The sequence below is a fragment of the Neospora caninum genome, chromosome X (genome assembly GCF_000208865.1).
Source record: "Neospora caninum Liverpool complete genome, chromosome X".
NCBI lineage: Eukaryota > Apicomplexa > Conoidasida > Eucoccidiorida > Sarcocystidae > Neospora > Neospora caninum.
In genome coordinates, this window is record NC_018396.1 from 2,399,905 (window position 1) to 2,415,444 (window position 15,540).

General features: G+C 56.8%; 2 protein-coding genes across 2 annotated transcripts; both read right to left on the reverse strand.

Moving 5' to 3' along the window:
* Positions 1-293: 293 nt before the first annotated feature.
* On the reverse strand, positions 294-8,536 carry NCLIV_047700 (conserved hypothetical protein; the record flags this gene model as incomplete). The annotated part of the gene is made up of 10 exons (XM_003884321.1): positions 294-1,049; positions 1,380-3,055; positions 3,241-4,176; positions 4,433-4,940; positions 5,274-5,429; positions 5,578-5,682; positions 6,131-6,704; positions 7,074-7,306; positions 7,595-7,961; positions 8,511-8,536. The coding sequence occupies 10 exons, from the start codon at positions 8,534-8,536 to the stop codon at positions 294-296; spliced, it is 5,337 nt and encodes a 1,778-aa protein (XP_003884370.1).
* Positions 8,537-12,947: 4,411 nt separating this feature from the next.
* On the reverse strand, positions 12,948-14,608 carry NCLIV_047710 (conserved hypothetical protein; the record flags this gene model as incomplete). Its single annotated transcript, XM_003884322.1, has 3 exons — positions 12,948-13,096; positions 13,648-13,865; positions 14,496-14,608. The coding sequence occupies 3 exons, from the start codon at positions 14,606-14,608 to the stop codon at positions 12,948-12,950; spliced, it is 480 nt and encodes a 159-aa protein (XP_003884371.1).
* Positions 14,609-15,540: the final 932 nt, after the last annotated feature.

The window sequence follows — 15,540 nt, forward strand, 5'->3', positions numbered from 1 at the left end:
ACCAGATGCCGGGTGTTCCCGTTGAGATGAAGCGAATCGCGAGTTCCCTCCTTTCACGGGTAGTCACCCTCGTGTCCCAGAACATCCATCTCGGTCTCGACACCAGATCCATGCAAAGCTCCTGCACGTGCCCTTCTCTACGATCCCTTATACGCTCTCGTCTCGCTACCTTTCTCTTCTCTCTCTTTTTATCCCTTTCCCTCTGTTTCCTCCGTTTCCTCCTTCTGTGTTGTGTTCTTTGCGCTTTCCGCTCCCCCGTTTCCGCCCCTCAGGGTGGAGCTGCGCCGAGGGGTCTAGAGACCTCCGGCATCTTTGTGGACCACCTCAGACCCAGGGTAGGAGACAAATCGGCCTCGCTCGCCTCGCTCTTGCGAGTGGAAGGCGTGCTTCTCCCCTGCCTGCTTTTCCCCAGACATCTCTCCCTTCTCGTCTCCGTTCTTTCGCCCGGTGGTGTCGCCCTTCGCGCTGTGGGCCTTCGGCACACTCGCGCCGTCTGCGGGCCTGTCTCCTGTCCCCTCTTTCTGGCCGAGGAAAGGAGACACCCCAGCGGAGCCCGCGCCATCGAGCGCCGCAGCGGCTGCATCGGGGTTCGCGGGCGCGCTCCCGGGGGGTCCGTACCCAGGTTGAGGAGATCCCGAGGGCGAGAAGGAAGGAAAAGAGAAGGAAGAAAACGCGGGGACTGTCGAGGAAAATGACGAGGGGTGAAGCGCGCCCGGACTACCTCCCGCCGCACCAGTGTACATGTAGTTTACATCAGATCGAGAATTTGAAAGAGTGCTGGCCTGGGAGAAAGGCGCCTGCGGATCGCTGGGTCCCTGCGCAAGTCCTCCCGGCGCAGAGAATGGCGACGCTGAGACAGCGACGTCTGGAGCCCTGCGGCTGTAGTCTCCGTAGGGCGACGACGAGAACGGATAGGCGGAAGGCCCGGAAGGGGTTCCACTCGGGTAAGCCCCAAAGGCCGCTGACGGCGCCTCGCCCCCGCCCGAAGGCGGACCCGCGGGGCCTGCCATCCCCGCTGGATTCGGCATCGCCGACGGCTGGACGTTGGTCTGTACAGACACCAGGACAACAACGGAGGACAGGAACTGCACGCACGGGCGAATGCCCGCCAAAACATAGAGCGAAACTGCCAATAGAGACGCAAATGCAGAGATACGAGAAGAGACTACCCAAAAAGAGAGGAAACGGGAAAGAAACCGGAGGTCTAAACAACGATGTTTCCTGGTCGGTCTCCACTCTTCACTATTCTTCACCCTGATCGAAACAGCGAAAGAGGGAGGCAGTCACGAGCACGAATCGGCTCATAAGAGCATCTTGTTGTTTTTCAGTTGTTCGTTCCTCCTTGCCCGTTTTCCAGAAAGACGGGTATCTTGACTTACGCGAATCCACCCTTTGAAATTTGCGTGACTGTTTCGCCGGCAGAGCGCCGCGACGGCGGTCGCAGGGTCGCTCTCTGCCCCGGTTCGGGCCGCAGGCCCCGCACCACCGCGTTGGGCTCCAGTCGGGCCTCGCGCTGGCGGATAGAAGGCCCCCGACGGAGGGAAACCGGCCCCTGAAGCCTGATCGCCCCCGGGGGCGCCCTGCGAGGGGTGCGACACCGCTCCCATGAACTGCGCCGGGACAGCGTAAGCCATCCCACTTTGTTGAATTGGGTTGACGAACTGGGGCTGTCGATACACTTGGCTGTACTCTGGAGGCTGGCCCGCCGTATGCCCGGACCCGCCGGCCGAAGGCCCACTCGCCCCTGAGCCTGCTCCCGCGGTCGCCGCGGACGAGGCGCTCCCCTGGGCCACCCCTCCGGAGCCCGCATTTCCGGCGCCTGCAGAGCCCGCCTCCGCACCGCCGCTTTCGCCTCCAGGCCTGAAGAATCCGTTATCAGTCCCTGCGGGCCCACTGCCTCCTAGTGCTGAAGTTGCGGTGGAGCCCGAACCCGAAGCAGGCGCCGCGCCTCCCGCGGGGCCCCGACCGCCTGCGAAGCCGGCAGGGCCCGGGGCCTGGGAGGCAGACCCCGGATAGGAGACGCTTCTCATGGAGTCTTCGCCCTCGCCGGGCGCGGCTCCGGAGTCGCCAGCCGGCGCGGGCTTGGGCTCGGCTGGCCCAGAAGAGGGCGAGGGGGGACTCTGCCGCGGGTAGAAAAACTGCGACCCCTGGTCAGAGGTAGAAGGCCCCTGCCTCCCGGGTTGCTGGGCGTAGGGCCCCTGGACGGGCCCGAGGGCCCCCAGGCGGGCAAAGGCATGCGGCTGATGGTAGGAGGAGACAAGGGAGACACCCGTGGCGGGGTTGTAGTAGAAGGACGGTTGCGCAGAGGAAGCAAGGATCGAAGTGTTGAGAGAGGCCTGGCCTCCCGGTCCCGGAAGCGCGTAGGCGCCCGAGAAGTCGACGCCGGCCGGGCCTGCAACCCCGCGCGAGGCGAACTGCGCCGCCAGAGACGCAGGCTGGGCCCCGGGAGCCTGCGCGAGGTGGGGCGAAGGCCCGGCATGCGGCGGGAAAGACGCAAAGGGGTGACTCGAGGACGGGAAGCTGCCCGAGGCCGGGGGAAAGAAGGCCGGGCCCTGCGCCCCCGGAGCCGCGGCCGCCAGAGACATGTGGGCCTGCGGGAGCCCGAAGGCCCCTGGGCCTATGCCCGTGGCGCCCAACGCGCCGGCGTCGCTCAGCCCCGGGCCGACGGCGCCCGCGGGGAGCGCATGCAGGCGGCCAGGTGCCCCGTGAGGCGGGCACGCAGGGTGAGAGGAATAGGGAGACAGAGCAATCGAGGGGACGCCGGCAGGCCCCGCTTGGCCGCCGAGCGCTCCAAAAACGCCCGGGACGCCCTGCTGGAGCAGGCGAGCATTGAGGCCCTCCTGAGGTCGCAAGCCCAAGCCCAGGCCGGACCGCACGCCGTTCCGAGGGGAGGCCAGGGGGGTCGGAGAAGCCCCAGAAGTCGTCAGGTGCCGCACGAAGCCGTCAGGCGACCGCCGTGGAGGCGCAAGCGTCGACGAGGCCGCAAAAGACGCCGCCGCAGAGGCCAGCTGCTCCTGTTGGGCGAGATGGCGATGCAGCGAAAAGACATGGAACCCTGTGTAGACAGGCATACAGAGAGAGGAGCAAAAGATGAGCAGCACGGAGATACAAGAGGCGAGAAGCCGAAAGCGAGAACAACGCACGGGGTTCCAGTCTTCAGGGCCGAGAGACACAGCCTAGGTGTTTCGCCACAATTAGGTTCACCATTTTCAGCGTAGAGTCTTTGGTTCTTCTCCTCACCTTCTGTGTTTTCAGGCGCATCGACTCCGTCTGCACAGGCGAAGGGAGGCGAATAGCGGTCGGATCCTACAGCTTTGTCGTCTCGCACCGGCTGAATATACAGCCCCTGCTGGCGAGGCCAGGACGCAAAGAGTTTCTGCATCGCTGCCGCGTCTTTCTTCCACAGGTTTACGTGGTTGCTGTGAGGGAAAGGCAGCGCGGTCGCCTTCCTGCCGCTCGCCTCGCGTTTGGGGACTGAACTCTCCTGTTGGGTCCCCGACTGCGAAGAGAACGCTGCATTCTCTTCCTTGACTCGTCTCTTCCCCTCTTCTTTCCTCGACAACAGGCTCGCCTCATCTCGCCTCGCGTCCTGCGCGCCCTTCTCTTCCGACCCTTCGCCTCCGGCCCCCGACTGCGGCGACGTGATTCCCGCCGAGCCATCTTCGCACCGGCCGGCGGACGCGCTCTCGCTCGTTTGGTTGTTTCCAGCGTTCGGATAAGAAGCGAAGTCGCCCTGTTCAGCCGCTGGAGCAGAAAGGAGGCCCTCGGGCGCGTCGCCCTCCTCGTCTTCTCTCCGCCCGCCTTCTCTGCCGGATCCCCCGGTGTACGTACACCCGGGGCCTTTCGCCGCACTGTCTCCGGCGTAGAGCGCGCGCGTCTGGTGGAGCGACGAGTGAGGGAGGCGCGAAGCAAAGCGTGAGGAAGGCACGAAGGCGTTCTGGGAAACTGCGACGGACGGTCGACACAGCAGCCGGTCGAGCCAGAGGCGCCCGCCGCGGCCTCTGCGGCGCACGATGCGGCAGGAAGGGAAAGACGAGAAAGACGAGTCGTTCAAGAACGGCGGCGGAGGCGGAACGAGAGACGGAGGAAGTGGCGAAGTCGACGAAGAAGCGAGAAAAGACAAGTACGCAAAAGTCGAGGCCGGAGGGAAGAGGCAGGGCCTGAAGTGGCGATTTCCTGAAAACCAAGCGCCAGTTTCCAACAAACACAAAACGGAACCTGCACTCTGTTCTGCACACCCCTCTCTCTTCACATTTTTGTACGCGCCTTTCCTTTGTCAAGCGTTTAGAGACGAAAAGAAAGGTCGTCGCTCTCACGTCACTGTCTCTGCAGTACGCTTCTAAGTGCGTGTGAGTGCACGAAGACAGTTCGCATGCATCTTCCTACTCTTTATTCTCTCTCCCCTCTACGCCCCCGTCAGCTGTTTCCTCACCTCTGGTCCACGCTTCCCAGGGCGGTGACCCGTCCCCCAGGATCTCGTCGACTTGGTGCCTGCCTTCGCGCAAACTGAATTCGTCTTCCAACTCTCTCTTCTTCTCGGCTCGCCCGCTCTCTTCTTCTCTCCGCGGTCGCGCCTTGTCGCCCTGGTCCTCCGACTCGCCCCTCGACTTCCGCGGGTCCTCCGGGCCCTCTTCCTTCTCCGCATTTTCCGGATCTCCGAGCGCTCCAGAGCCCGACCGCTCTCTTCTCCGAGCCGAAGACGCAGTTTGGGCGTTGGTGGGGGGTTGGCTGTTTGCTTCAGCTCCAGAGGACGAACGCAGCGGTCGCGAGCTCTCTTTGCACACTCTGGAAGACTGGAGTCGCTTCTCGCCCGCGTGCCGGCGACCCCTGTCTCTCTCCCCCTTCGAGATCAACTTCTCCCGGAAGGAATCCCACAGTGGATGGTGATACAGAGGATCCGAAATCTCGAAACGCATTTGGTCGAAAGCCATAAACTGGACCTGAAGACCAAGAAAACAACTGAACCGAAACCGGTTTACCAACCACGCATCTATATATATATATATATATATATATATAGTTGCATAGAATACATACAAACAGATACATATGTATATATTTATATATATATATCTAGATCGGAGAAAAGTAGAGATATACGGATAGACAGAGAGAGAATACAGGTACACGAATACAGGAACAGATGCATGCTTCAAGGTCGGCATCGAGGTAAGTTCCCGTAAAGACTGATCCGCAGCCTCTGCGGAGACGATACACAGAGAAAGTAACGAGGGGAAACTGGCGTGTGGGCTGATCGGTGTGTGCGTGCGGACCTCGAGAAGTTGTTCCTTTTTTTCGTCGCGGTTGCGCATGCGGCGAAGAAGGCGCTCGACGACCTTGATGTCTTCGAGGAGACGCTCGGCCCGCAGCAACGTATCCTTCCCGACGCGTTTCTGCTTCCGGAGAGTCATCTTCTCCCGGCCGACTTGCTGCACGGAAAGCCGCAAAAAGTTCGCTCACACAAGGCCTGTGCATGCCCGCCGCGAGTGCGTCTAGCTGGAGACGCGGCGGCTAACGAGCGCAGTGTACAGACACCGGATCGAAACGGGACCGAGACAAAAAAGCCAGGCAACCTACTCGTGGGCGGAAAACGGCCAAAGGGGAGACATCCGACGGGGAGCACGGAGGCCAGAAGTGGCGGAGAAGGGGCTTCCCGAGTTTCTGTCGTTTCTCGAGCCAGTACTGAAAAACGCACAAGATTTCAAGAGGGACCAGACAAAAATGAACACCAAACCCAGTGGAACAAAGAGTACTCCTTTCTGAAGAGTGACGCCCAATGACCTCGACCCACGGAGGTTCCCGTGCACACTTGCGGGGTTGGAAATGCGCACACGCACCATGCGGGATTAGCATTATACATTTATACACAAATACTATATATTCACAAGCATGTATGCATATGCAGATGTCCATATCTACGCATTCATCGATCAATCCATCTCATCGCGGCAGATAATGGAATGCTGACGTGTCCCTATATAAGCACATAGGCATCTCCATATATATACATGTATATAGAGTAGTTGGAAACACACGTCAAAATTTATAAACATATAGAACCATTTCCATATATATATATATATATATGCATATATAAACATGTATATATATAACCGGTGTTTGCGTTTACCATGAGGACTTGTTTGACGAGAACGGGGTGAATTTTGAGTCTGAGGTCTTCTCTGGCGATTCTGACGGCGTCTCTTTGTGTAAGTGCATGCTCGTTGCCTCCCTTGGCGTGGACGTCCTTTTCGAAGGCATCGATCATCTTCACAAAGGCCATTTCGGAGAGGAAAAGTTCGCCTTTGAGGTCTTCGCGGCCGTCCTCGCGCCGCCGCTTCGTCCCACTTCTCGCGTCCTCAAAGAGCCGCCCAGGCTGCTTCTCCCTCGCTGCCTCCCCCGCCGCGGCCTCGGCGAGCGAAGAGACAGTGCCGCTTGGTTCTTCGCTCTTCGCCACTTCGCCGTCCTTCTCGCGCGCGGCCTCGTTTTTTTCTTTCTCGGCAGCTGGTTTCGGGCCGAGGTCACCCTCTGCCTCGCTGTCTGCAGGCGCAGATTCGCCGAGGGAGAAAAGGTCCCGAGAGGGCCGGACAGCAGGCGGGGCGAAGAGCGCTACGCGCCGATTCAACTCCTCCACAAACACTTCGTCCTCTTTCAACATGTCGTAGTGAACCAGAGAGCCGTCTGGGAGACGAAGACCTGTGGGTCTGCGAAGCGACACAAAAACGCGGTGCAAACCGGTGTGGGGGAAGTCGCTGGAAGTCGAAAAAAGGAGAGTTTCCTCTGCGACGCCGGAGTCATTTGGGGAAAGTTAGGCAACGTTTTGACAGGTTCGCCACTCTCACCCGCGGCGCTTTCCCGGACCGCGAATCACGTAGAACTCCCCCAGGTGTATATGCACACAGTTCCGACCGCCGCTCCACACGTGGAGAGATCGCAAGGAAACAACCCGAAAGCGTTTCGTGGCGGGGGACGACGAAGAGGCGGTTCGAAGCTCGGGTGTCGGTACACCGCATGCGCACGCCATTCTACTTTTGCGCGCCTCGAGTCCGTTTTTTCTGTTTTTTCTCGCTTACTGGTCTCGGTGTTGGTCGAAGCGAATGTAGTGGTCTGGGCGCACAAAGTCGGGCAGATTCTCGTCGTGCGACTCCTCGATTTTTATCGGAGGTACGACAATCATCTTCTGCTTCCGCTTCTTCGCCGCAGCTCCTGCCGCGCCGCCCACACCGCCCGCGACGTCTTCCTCCACGAACTCCGTCGGTGAGAGAAAGCCCAGTTGAATCGGATCGAGTCGGACGCCTTCTTCCTCCTGAAGGAGAAGAGCACGAAACAGCAAGGCTCCAATGACGGCGGCACATTCGCGAAGGTGCGCGAGTGAGTGTTCGAGGGAGAGAGTGGGTTGGGGTGTACGTACACCCGAAAGGCCGTGCACGGCCTCGAAAAAAAGGTCTAAGGGGGAGACGGGGGGAAGGGAAAGCAGGCGAATGAACCGCGAGATGGGATTAACACAAGACTATCGCAGGCTTCACAGGTACGGCCGGTGCGATTTATGTCTTCACCTCGCGTTTCTTCTCTTCACTCAAGCGCCTTCACCTACCGCAAGTTGCTCCAAGTCCTCGTAGCGGCGAATCACGAAAAGGCGCTTGGTGGCGTCGACGGGGCGCGTGCGCAGCTGGCGCTGAGGGGGCGGCAGCGTGGCTGGGACAGAGGGGACAGCTGAGAGCGAGGAGACAGAAGAGACAGAGGCGGAGGCAGAGACGGCGAGAGGGAGAGTGGGGGTGGGGCCTTTGGACCCCGCCTTGCCGCTTGGAGTCCAGGACTGCGCGGCGCTGCCGGCGGAGCGACTTGAGAGAGAAGAGGGCGAAGCGGGCTGTTTCGAGGAAGTCCCCGCAGAGGCCGCAGAGGGCCCGCCCGAGGCCTTGCCGTCGTCATGCTGCCGCGAAGAGAGCGAGGTTCGGACGGAGCTGAGAGAGGAGGCGGTCGCGCGAGAAGGCGAAGGCGGACTCATCGCGAACCGTCTTCCAGAAGAGACGAACAGAGACGAAGGCGGGGCGCGAAGAAAAGGGACGGAAGAACCGGAGACAGTCCGCCTTCCGCAGCTCAGCCCGTCAACAGACAGGGGACCATCGGCTATGGGGCATCTCGCTTCGAGCGGAGAAAGCCGATCGAGACAGAGGAAGGGGAGAGACCGAACGAGGAAGAGACGAGAGACGCCTGAGACGGGGCGTCGTCCTTGGCGACAGAGAGAGGAAGACTCGACTACGTTAGACAACGAGCAAACGGAATTTAAGCGCGAGGCGCGCCAGGAGACACTCCTGTGTCGACGGCTTTGAAGAGAGAATCCGCGGGCGACTCTCACGGACGCGCTCAAAGCCCCATGGTGGAGATTTGGGAAACGCTTCGCGCTCTTCGCAAGGCCGGTTTCCTTCGCTCTCTGTTCCGCCGCTTTCCTTTCTCGGTTCAGAGGGTGCAGCCACGCGGCGGCCTCGCCAGGAAAGAGCCGACTTCTTTACCTCTGCAGGCGCGTCGCTCCACGCATTTGGACAGACGAGTCCGTGTGCACGCGCAAGCGCCAGTGTACATACACACTCCACACGCGCCTTCACTAGACGAGCGAGGAAACGAACGGTGGGGAACCAGAGAGAGGAGGCAGACGGAAACAAACTGAGAAAAGAAGTTCTGGAGATAAAAGACAGCGGAGCGAGGAGCTCAAGACAAGGCAAAGTCTCGCGGTTTTCCCTGCGGAACACGAGCCCGGACGCGAGAGAGCGAAGCTGAGAGAGACGAGACGGTAGACAGCGGAGACAGCCGAAAAAAGAGACGGGGCAGGGAGCAAGCAGCTATGTCCCAGATCTAAGAAAGATCGTGAGCACGGGGTGCGCCGAAACAATGCACGGCAGACTGAAGACAGGCAAGACGGGAGAGAAAAGACAGAGACCAGTACAGGGGCGCCGACAAAAAGAGAGGGTTAGGCAAAAAGAAGAAAACAGAGCGAGATAAACAAAGATAGAGAAGAACAGGCGAGGCAGAGTCTATTTTGTGGACGATGCTGTGTAGAGGAAGTTGCACTACCTCGAGAGGAGACTTGATACGAAGAAACAAAGACTGTCGAGGTGCGGCTCTCGCGTCTGCGAGCAGTCCGCCAGATTGCGCTTCCTCAGGAGACCGAATGGTTCCCTTTCTTTCCACCGCTTTCTCCCTCCTTTCGCACAGGGCAGCGAGTGTCGACAACTCGAGGTCAGCAAAACCCCTCCGGCGCGAAACGGCCAGAATCCGGCAAGATCGATAAAAAGAGCGAGACTGCGGGAAGAACAAGATCTACCGGCGGAAAGGGAAACGGGCCGATCCTCACACGGACTGTAGGACGAAGTGTTCTTCTCGATCGCTCTTCGGGTGCGCCAGGTGCACATACACTCGATACGCCAAGAGGGGAAGGACAAGAGGCAGACGAGGGACACCAAGGGGAAGATTCGAGGAGAACAGCAGGCAAGGGGAGTTCGGAGGCCCTGTTCGACCGGAACCCAATAGCAAGAGAGTTTTGGGAAACAAAAACTTCCAGTTTCCTCCGCGCGGACTGCGTGCTGTTTAGCCTGCACGCCGAGGGCCCCACCCCCCGTGTGCGCTTGGTGCCCTGCAGACTGCAGCGCCGTGCCTCTCTCTTTCTGCGGGATGGACGCTGGCTCTTTGCGCTCTTTTGCGCCGCTCTTCCTTTTGGCCTAGAACGCACGAGAGGGTGAAGGTCTCTCGTCAGTCAGCACTACAGGAAAGGCGCAAAAAACTGGCGTTGTCTCAGCCGAACTGGGTACAACCGGTGTGAAGCAGCGCCACCACTGTTTCCCGTCGATTCACCTATTCGACGGGGGAAACTTGCACACACACCCGTCATTTCCTCCCTCTCGTACGGACGAAAGAGACGCATCCAAACCTCCAAATCCTGGATTTCCCCTGAAGCGCTTGCTCTGATGTGCACCGGCTCCCCTGAGTTGCCTGCGATGCAGTCTCACCACGAGACCGGTTCCACGCAGTTTTGCCCTGTCGATTGCGCGGCTCAACATTTCACTTCGAGACACTCGGCGCTCTCTTCGAACGGCAAAAGGCCGCTGTCCGTTGCCTCTCGGTTTCCACTTTAACCGGACTTCGGGGCTCTTCCCTCTCAGGTTTTCTCTCTCTACTGCCCTTGTGGCATGCACCCACCATCTGAGCCATGTCCGTCGATTTCGTATGCGCTCGTCATTGCCCGAACAGCAGCCCCATTTCAACTGGGCCCCACGCCTGCGTTTTTAGGAAACACACCTCCCTCGAATTTCTCTGTACTCCTTCCCTCTATAGAGAGAGGGACCACGACAGACACGGCCGAAGTCTCGACCCCCAGCTGCCAAGAAAAGACGTTGACGAGCGCTCGCGTCTTCCCTCAAGGTCATCCGCGTCGAGACACACCTTGGCTCGAACGCGTGTCGGGTGTACATACAGCTCAGAGGAACAACGCGCGAGGCCAGTGTGCCTGCCAGGTTTTTCGGTATCGGCAAGACAGCCGCGTTCCCTCCGCAGAAAAGCAAAAAAAATGCTTTCGGGAGCCGAGAGAAACCCTCAGAATCAATAGGGAAGGGGCGTCTTCCCGGGGGGACCTGACCCGTCGAAGGGACACGGCATCGGGAAATCGGCTTATTTTCGGGGACGCGTACATGTGTGGGCGAGGAGTGCCCCGTAGTGGTCCAAGGAGAGGGGAGGATAGAGAGGGAAAAAAATAGAGTGCGGTCTCGGATGCTCCCAGGATGTTGTTAGACGGCCGCGCGTGGAGGTGTATTCAGGCTGGTGAGAGACGCTCGGCGGAAAAATTGGGTTTGTGTGGGCGTCGTCGTACGGAAAGAAAAAAAACACAGAAACAAAAAGCGGCACGAAACGCGCCGCAAAAACACAAAGAAAAGGCGCTGTCCACGAGGAAAAAGTGGCACGAGACGGGGAGTTTCTCTATCACAAAGCAGGCAGCACAAACACCACCCATAAACACCTCGCGCGGGCTCACCCTAAACATAAAAAAGCACAGAGGCGACGGCGGTTTGATTCTCGCGTTTTCTCATAACCGCCCGCCACGGAGCACAGACGGACCGAGTGTCCCTCTTCCCCCCTGGCTCTTTTGCGTCCCCTGGTCCTCGTGTCCCTGTGCGCTTTTTCGCTCGCAGAAAACGGAAAAGGCTCGCGGGGCAACGCGTCGGGTGTGAGCAGAAGACGTTTCCCAGCAGTGCCGAAACAAATGAAACGCTTTCTACCAGGCGAGAACAGATGGCCGTTGCAATAAAATAGCGGAACAGGAGCGGGAGGTTCATGAATCCAAAAGCGAAAAGTGTGTACCTGTAGATGTGCATGAAGGCAACGAACCGAATTTCCTAACTTCCGCACCTGTCTAAATCGAGCAAACGAAAACTTAATCATCTCTGTGTGCCCTATCTTCCCGTACCCCAGCCAGAATCGGACAACTCTAAATGCCGATAAAATTAAATCGAATAACGAAAGGTAAACGACCCATTTCTTTATGTGTTGGCACCCATGAAGTGAAACGTGCACCGTTGCGTGAATGTGTGCTCGCATACCGGTGTGCGTAGACTACTTTACGTCTAGAGTCTTTCAGGTGTGTGGTGTGAACTCTCTCGGGGAAGAACTCTGGCACGAGGAGTGAATGCAACGGCACGCGCGCGCCTTTTTTTCCGAAAATTGCTTAAACTATTGATCTACGCGAGACGGCCCCCCGTCGACACAATTCACCAGCTACCTGTAGCGCCAGGACGTTTGAAAAACCACAGTTCACCTCACCTCTTAGCTCTGACAGTGTTTCATGATCCATGCATGAACAGTATTTATTTCTGTTGAACGTATATATGCATATATATGTCTGTACGTGTCACTCGCGAACGCATCTGTATGGAGGAGTAGATAACGAGTAACATGTTCTACTGAAATCTACGTCTGTTTACCATTCTCACCCCCGCCGTTCCTCGGAGATTTCACGGACACGTGGCGTTTTCTTCTGTGGTTGCATTCTCTGGAAACGGAGTACCCAGAAGGCCTCCCCCCGATTCTTTTGCACGTAAAAGAGGAAAGAGTGGTGGCTAGCACACAGAGCTGTCGATACAAAGTCTCGTTTGCAGACGTGCTGCGAGCCCTTGACAGTGAAAAAAGAGGAACCCCGCTTTAGACAGTTCTTCTTGAGACATGCTGGGTGGTGGGTCGGTTCAATACGACACCTTCGTGTCTTTCTGTGTCGTGTACGATCGAGAGACTGACGAAAGTTGAGTGTTTCTCACAAAAACCACGTCAGCCACGCGTATGCAGAGAAGTGGACGCCCGCCGACGAGAGAAGTTAGGAGACACCGCCGTTTTCTCCCTGACATCTTTTGGGGACTGTTTTAGGAGGAATGCAGAAAACGGAATTCTTTCTCAAGGCCATCCATGCTGGACTGTACAGTCAAATTTCTTTGGTCCCGAGTGGCTCCGAACACCGCCCACTACGCGGCGTGTAGCCACGAAACCCCTTCCATAGCTCTCCGAACACCTGTGCAGTTGCGAGACGCGTGCATGTGTGCTTTTAGAAAAAACAAGAAACACACTGACATGCGAAGACATTCACAAAGAAAATAACAGAATGCAAAAGAGGAACGCCGACGGAGATGTTTTTCGCTTAGACAATTCTTCATCCTGTAGTCGTCTCCATATACACAGCAACCAACGGATACCTCGTATCAATGCACCGTCATGCACGCATATCTTTGAATATATGCTTATACGAATATGTATATATATATATATATAGTGAAGGGTCGATCAACCCGTGTGCACATGCGCAGGTGTTGCTGTGGAACACTGACAGAGTGTCCATATATATATATATATATATATATGCATATATAGATGTGTGTGTATTCAAAAAGTGCAAATGTGATGGCCAAATAGAAAAGTTAGGGCTTCCGTCCCTCCTTTTTTTGCCAAGACTTCTCGTAGATCTGGAGCTGCTGCCACTGAGCGTCCACGTCCAGCAGGCGCTGCATCAGCTGGTGGGGGCTACGGTACAGTCCCAAGTTGACCACGTGAGACCCGGTCCCTTCCCCTGCAACGCCAAACACGGAACTCTCAAAAGCTCAAATTCATCATTCGCACCACCCCCCACGTCTACGCAGGTATATACATTCATATAGATAGTGGCATATATATATATATATATATATGTATGGATAGATAGATAGTCTCATTTACAGTTCTAAAGTTGTCATGCAAACACATGGAATCTTCCGCCTTTCGACATGTAACTACGTAGGTCGGTCGGCAGGCAAAGAGAAGCAAAGGCATAAACACTCGAGTCTTGCAAATTTCCTTTTGGAGTTGATTTGCCGAAACACCACAGGAACGGTCAGCAGGTCCAGCGAATGAAGAGATGCTTTTTCGGTGCAGGCTCGTCCCCATGTGGCTGCCCAAGAGGGCCGGTAGACACAGGGTGTCTCTACACAAGACGGAGACGTGAGAACACCCGGATTGTTTCTGGCATCATCGTTCTTATCTCAAAGCGTCTTTCGTTTCTCACATCCAAGAGACCACACCTGTTTCCCCCTCTTTTCTTTCTGACGACGTTCTCCCTCTTCCGGACGCCGGCCCCACACTCACCGAAGAAGAGCCGCACGCACTCGAGCGGCGCGGGCGCCACTTGGGCTCCTGTCCCCACAGGAGACACCGCGGAAGCGGTCGAGGCTGGCGACGCCGAGCCACTGTCGCTGTCTCCAGATCCCGCGGGCGAAGACGCGCTCTCTGGAGCCTCGAAAATCTGGAACGACAAACCAGGGTTCTGGTATCGAATGCCAGGGAGGAAGAAAGTGCAGAAATCTCTAAGAAAACGACAGCAGTGGGCAGAGAACGTCGAGGGCACTTTTCACCGCCACAAAAGAGTTGATCCAGCAGGCACGACAACGGAGCACACACAGAGATCCCGGTCCTCACACGCACTGAGGCAAACAACCAAACTCAATCTTGTACGCGATGCGCAGCACAGTTCTACTTACATAGAAACATGAATATATATATATATATATATATATATATTGAAAATCAAAGGAAAGATCTGTGCCTACGCATTACACAGAATATATATCATTAATGTATAGGGGAACACCTACCTATGGCAGATATGGTGTAATTCGGCACATGTACCTACACATCCTAAACAGACGACACATGCTTGTCCTAAAGGCAGGTGACTGTGAGGCACAAGGAGCGTCGATACTCGCACGAACCGAGCAGACTCATAGAGCGGTAGAACTGCTTGGATATCGTAACCGTACTGCTACACACATACTAGTAGATGCATCATTATATATAGAGAGAGACAGATACATAGAAAGATGAGCACGGAAATTTAGTGTTTCAATGGATGGTGGGATACGGGTATGGGACGGATTTTCCCGTTCATGCCTGATCGAGATGGACCCCTCGAAAACCGATGAAGACGTGGCTCTTACTTGACAAGACCGTTTTCCTTGAGGGGTTTGCGCAGAAGAAACTCAACAGCCTTGATGTTTTGAAAGGTTCCCCCCGCGCCGAGAACCAGGCGCTCCAGACGCCTTGTCGACATCCTCTCTGACTCTGTTTTTTTTCCACTCTCTCCGACTTCCTTCTTATCTCTGAGCGGATCTTTCGTTCTCCTCCCTCAGCATTTCTTCCTTTCGCGTCGCTCGGTTCTGCTCCCTCTGTTTATCTCCTCTTGATCTCTTCTCGCTCTCTCTTTCTCTCCCCTCTTGTTCTCCTCTCTCCTCCTGTCTCCCGGCCTCCCTTGACGTTTCTTCCTGTCTCTGCTTCGAGGGTTATCTCTCTGTGTCTCTTCTTTCTTCTTGGGAAAGAGCGAAAACTCGGCGAGAAATAGGCCTAGCGGAAGGCCTGCTCTGCAAACCACCCTGCTGCGTGGACGACTCCGTAGAAGCCTCTCTGTCACAAGTGAAGGAGGCGCCGCCTCCCGCAAGCGCGACCCGCGGAAGCGAGGCAGGAGAGAGACAAAACAACAAACATGAACGCGAAAGACTGCCACAGGAAGGACGGGTGCGTGCACAAGCTCCAGTTCTTTACAGCGACGGCTTTTTTTCACGAAAACCTGCAAAAGGAAGGCACCCGCTGTCAGCTGTCGGGCGAAGAAAAGCGCGAGAGACCGCGCGTTGAGCGATCTCTGCTGGGACGAAAAGATACGTTTTCGAGTCTTGATGCGTTCACGACGGCACGGCGAATTGCAGAAAGTCTATAACTTTCTGAGAGGAATTCGCGTCACCCACTCCCGTACTAGCGATTTTGCGTAAGACCACCTCAGCCTTTTGTTGCTGTGCAACTGTGGCCTGTATGCATGCGTTTTTTGTCTTCTAGCCCGCCGACTCGCAGACCAACTCGCTCAAAAGTCGCCTCTTCCCCTTCCGAGCTTCGCTCGAAGGCCTCGCTGCATCGTTTCTTCTACTCCCCATCTGTATGTACACTGCAGACAAAAACCAGAGGAGGGCCTCCTCGCTTCGTCTGTCGTCAGTT